At 36.3% G+C, this 5,263-nt stretch overlaps 1 protein-coding gene across 7 annotated transcripts in view; it reads left to right on the top strand.

Moving 5' to 3' along the window:
* PSIP1 (PC4 and SRSF1 interacting protein 1) overlaps positions 1-5,263 on the top strand; it is a 49,607-nt gene that overhangs the window by 20,055 nt on the left and 24,289 nt on the right. For all 7 annotated transcript variants that reach the window (XM_019664428.1, XM_019664427.1, XM_019664429.1 and 4 more), the window contains exons 5-6: positions 3,915-4,019; positions 5,025-5,087. In XM_019664428.1, coding sequence (XP_019519973.1) covers positions 3,915-4,019; positions 5,025-5,087 — 168 coding nt within the window. The remainder of the gene's footprint in view (positions 1-3,914; positions 4,020-5,024; positions 5,088-5,263) is intronic.

Here is a 5,263-nt window from a genome sequence, read left to right on the forward strand (position 1 = left end):
GTGTCACTGGCCCTCATATGTGGGATCCGAACCGGGGCCCTCTGGCATCCCAAGCGAGTTCTTAACCATCGCGCCACTCGGCCGGCCCTAAAATAATTTTTAGGTGGATTAGGAAAATAGAAAACCTTACCTTTTAATTTAAACTTGGCCTTTTGTTCCAAATTCTTTAATTTTTTAAAGGGTAGGTTATGTTTCCTTAATAAAACTATCTGTTTCTTTTCTCAACCTTAAGTTGGATGGTAAAGGAAGTAAAATGCACCAATTTTCATTTCTTTTAATGATGCCTTAATTTTATCTCTGAAGTGGATATACATACTGATAAGGTTGTTGGGAAATTAAATGAGTTAACACGTGTAACATTGGTAATAAATTCTGGAACATAATAAGTGGTATATATGTGTTGTCCATTATGTTGATATTATCTACAACTTGTGCATGAAATGAGAGTAAGTGATAGTTTAGACTAGATACATTGTGTGGTTTTAATTAATGTGAGTTTCTTTTTCCCTATAAAGTTTTATTCATCACACCTTTTTCTAACGTATTTATGTCTCAGACTGTTGTTATATGCCAAAGATACAAAGAAAACTAAGAGTTCAGTATCTCATGAGGAAGTAAAATAGGAAAACAAATAATTACAGTGGCTTTTTTTCCCCCCTGTGGGGTATGTGTGGAAGGGGCTATGATAACTTGAACAAGATTTTAAAAGATAGGCAGAATTTTGTCAGGCAGATGGAGGGGAAGTACATGTGAGGCGATTTGAATAGTATATACAGGGACATAGAAAAAATTTCATTTCAGGTACAGCATTTCAGTATTACCAGACCATAAAGTTAACAGGGAAAAAGGGTACAAAAAAGCCTCAATGTTATCCTGTACAGCTTGAACTTAAGAGAGCTGATGGGAAGCCATGGAATCATTTTAAATTTAAAATTTTAAATTTGCTGTCTCTTTTAAAGTAGTGTGAATGATGGGGATTGGCTTGGGGCAGTGAGACCAGTTCACTGATTAATTCATTCAGAACTTTTTACTACACTGGCCCAGGCAGAGAATTGAGCAGTGAATAAGGAAGATAAGGTCTCATTGAACTTAACATTTCTGTTGAGATATACATAAAGCAAGTGACTTTAAGTGGGGAGTTACAATACTGACTTGGTAATAAGTTATGAAAGGCCTTTCTAAGATGTTAGCACATGATGGAAAGAACAAGAGGAACTTTATAGCAGATTTTTTTTGTTTTTGTTTTTGTTTTAGTGTAAATGAGATGGGGAATTTAAGAGCACTTTGGGGGGTAAAGCTGATAGTTGATTGGAAGTGGGTGTGAAGGGATTGGGAAAGAAGACTGGATGACTCAAGGCATTGGCCTGGGTGACTAGATTAGATACTGAGAATGCAAGAGATGTTGGCTTGGGAGCAGAGGCATGGGGAGGAGAAAGGGAAACAACTATGGAAATTAGACTGAAGATCCATGTATAATATGTTGTTCTGACACCAAGGGGGGGCAAAGGTAAAAGTGAAAGATGCTGTTACTGATATAAAGATAGAATAATAGATGAGGCAGTCAAGGGAGGAAGTTTATGGGGAAGAATGCAGAAAGGAGAATCCTGAGGGAATATAATGGAGATGAAAGGTTGCTTTGTAAAATTACTGCTGAAGGGCCTGCTGAGTGGCTCAATTGGTTAAGAGCTCTGAGCAGCAGTGGTTTGAGTCCTGCCCGAGCTGAGCTGCCAACAGGTGGCAGGATGGTTCAGCTAAAAAAAAAAAGGTATAAAATTACTGCTGAGAATGAACTTTAAGGAGAAAGTCTTAAGGATATTGAAAGGGAGGAGACAAGTTTAAAAATGAGGGAGTGGTCAGGAGTGCTCTGATGTAGAGGGTCCCGGTATGACACATGACAATTAGGCTTCCCCAGGAAACTTTCAGAACAATAGGACTGATGAAGTGTGTTGGTGAATAAAACGTTTGATGTTAAAGTTACACTGTATTTTTGAAATCTTTGAATAGAAGGAGAAAGCGTGCAGCTATAGGGATTTGCATGGTTAAGGAGAATATTTAAAGTGGAAAAAATATAGTAGAGGAGTTAACACTTTTTCTTTGCAAATCTAGGAAAAATGGACGATGTGGAGATACAAATTATTGTATGTAAGGACATGCCTGGAGGAAGGAGAGGGGAGGGCACATTTGAAGGCATTGACTTACCAGGAAAAAGGGAAAGGGGCAGGAGGCTATTAAAAATTTCTAGGGAGACTTGGAAATGAAGGGAATTCCTTCCTGCTGGCTGCTGGTTCATTCTTTCCCTTCACCTGTACTTAGTTCAAAGCAAGACTGCATGTATGGTACAAGGCCAGGAAGTTCATGCTGGTGAGGGGAGAAGAGGGTATGACAAAAGACACGGTGAAGGATTCATGGGTGGCTTTCAGATCCCACCTGAGGTTACATAAAAAGAATGCATGGTGGTATAATGTTTTCAGCAGGACTCAGCAGCAGGGAATAATAGAGCAGGGAAGGTAGAGTTTTAGAGTAATCCTCTTGGAGATTTGTGGGCTGGGTGCAGCTAAACAACAATGCAGAGGGCTTGAGAACGCATAGATTATGAGTCCCATGAGGTGTGTGTGTGTGTGTGTGTGTGTGTGTGTGTGTGTGTGTGTGTAGGGCTTTAGGTAAGATCATGAAGGGGAGTAGACCTAGAAAGTGGGGTAATAAATGGGGAGAAAATGTGTCAGATGGTTAGAGGTTTCAGTTAGATCAAGTAAAATATGGAAGAAATTAGTTTGCAATGCGAATGTTTGCATTTAAGGTATTTAAATATATGTATATTTGAAATGATAGCCTTTTCTCTGGATGAAATATTTCTTATTCTTTGATTTTATTTTAATGAGGAATGGCTTTGACTTACTAAGTGATTTTGCCATAAGTCAAGAAAATGTGTCTATGGTAGGTAGTGCAGGTTTTTTGCTTAGTATTAGTGTAAATATATTTTTATTGTATTAGTTATTGATGAACTTGTTCTCTTCTGGTATCTCCTCAGAAGATCCATTCTACCTGTAATTCTTATGTGATGTCTTGTTTTATTTACAAAAGTATAAAGTGTAAGTGAAGAGGTTTTATTTTGCACTGAAGAGCTCATCAGTTTGAACTGTATGTAGGGTTGGAATTTTAGGGAACTTTTGCCCTCTTAACAGCTCAATAACTCTCAAAACAGCTCAATGAAAAGAGCTGTCATACAGTCTTGGGTTCTCAATCTTTGGTACCTGGGGAGGTTGGTAAAAACATAGCTGCTTGGCTCCCTTACCCCCAGAGCTATTGAATCAGGCTTGGGGTAGGGGTAGGTGGTCCGTAAACACTTAAAATTCTAGAAATACAACCTGAGCTAATGTTTAAGGAGCAGTTTCCTTGAGAACAATTCAAGGGTTACCACAGGTGAGTTTATTGGTTTTGTTTTTTTTTTGAGCTATAAGCAATGGGGACACAGTTGTCCTCTTTGTTTTATTTGAGTTATGAAAATGCAATTTACATAAGTTTTCCTTCTTGGTCCTTCTGTTTACACTCACAAACATATTCTCCACTGTACAAATAATAATTGTGAGATTCTAACCTCATCATTTCTGGCAAGCTAGAAATCATCTTCACATTTTTTTTTTAATTAGTTTCAGGTGTACAACACAGTGCTATAGTTACACTTTTTACCCTTCAAAATGACAACCCCCTCCCCCAATCNTTTTTTTTTTTTTTTGGTTTGTTTTTAGCTGAAATTTAAAACTATTTTAAAATTGTACATATTAAAAGTGTCCTGTGGACAGAAAGGAGGATACTTTTCTAATTCTCCTGCAAACAGGCTTGATTTTTCATTGGTTAAAAAAATTTAAGTTGGTGAAATCTTACTTTGTAAAATTAATAGACTTATTTGTTCATAGGCATCAGCTAAACAATCAAATGCGTCATCTGATGTTGAAGTTGAAGACAAAGAAACTAGCATTTCAAAGGAAGATACTGACCATGAAGAAAAAGCCAGCAATGAGGTGTGTTTATTTTCTCTTGCATTCTAAACTCATTTTGTTGCAAGAAACTGTAAAATGAGTTGATCATTTGATTGCAAAATAGAAAGAAATAAAGTAAAGTAATGAATGAGAAAATCATTTTTGCATCTTTAAGATGCATGGATGTTTTTATTTGAAGTTATTTTGCTGTGTAAAATAGGAGGTCCAACTATAGGAGAATGGGTTACTGTTAGGAATATTTTTAAAGCACGGTATTGTGGGGTAGATAAACTGGAAAGGGCATTGAACTGAATTTTTAAAATCCTAGATGTATTTCCAACTCTGTATTTGATTATCTGTGAGTGGGGTGACTCATTTAGTCCTAGGCCTCATGAAATGGTTGTTAGATGATCTCTAAAGTCCCAGCCACCTTAAAATTCACAACCCTAAAATTCAGGACTTTCTACTGTAAAAAAGTGGTTTCACAAATGTAAATATGTAAACTTCCTGGTATAGTAGCAAATGTGCCTTTTATATTTGATCTGACAGAAGAAAGCTTTTTTTTTATGAAGATACTGGCTTTCCACCTTATAACGATAATATTAAGACTTTTTTTAATGTTCATTAAATATTTTTTAAAATTATTTTTTATTATGAATACACATTTTTTAGAATTAGTTTCAGCTGTACAACACAGTGCAATAGTTATATTTTTTACCCCTCGAGGTGCCAACTCCCCTTCCCCAATCCGCCGCTCCACTTCCCCCCAATATCATACGTATCTATTAAAATTCCCTTGACTCCACTCACACACTATACTCCACGTCCCATGACCATATATATATATATATTTATTCACTTATAGTTGACATACAATATTATACAACAACAGCTTCAGGAAGACTTTTAATGTTTGTAATTTCAAAGGTCAGAGAAGCAAAACAAATTTCCCTAGTTACTTGTAGAGAAACATGCTTGTGACTTTTAGTTTAAGAAATTTTCTTTTCAGTTTTGGCATTATTTAGCTTCATCTGTATTTTTTCCTAGGATGTGACTAAAGCAATTGACATGACCACTCCAAAAGCTGCCAGAAGAGGGAGAAAGAGAAAGGTAATTATACTTTTAACCAAAGGGATCCTAAAATAATTTTTATTTTTATTTATTTATTTTTTTTTAAAGATTTTTTTTTTATTGGGTAATTGGGGGGTTGGGAACAGTACTGGGAAATTAGGGGAAGGGGAACAGACAAGTTGCTGTCGTTTTGTTCTTCAGTCTAGTTGTGGAGG

The sequence above is a fragment of the Hipposideros armiger genome, unplaced genomic scaffold (assembly GCF_001890085.2).
Source record: "Hipposideros armiger isolate ML-2016 unplaced genomic scaffold, ASM189008v1 scaffold_422, whole genome shotgun sequence".
In the NCBI taxonomy this organism is placed as follows: domain Eukaryota; kingdom Metazoa; phylum Chordata; class Mammalia; order Chiroptera; family Hipposideridae; genus Hipposideros; species Hipposideros armiger.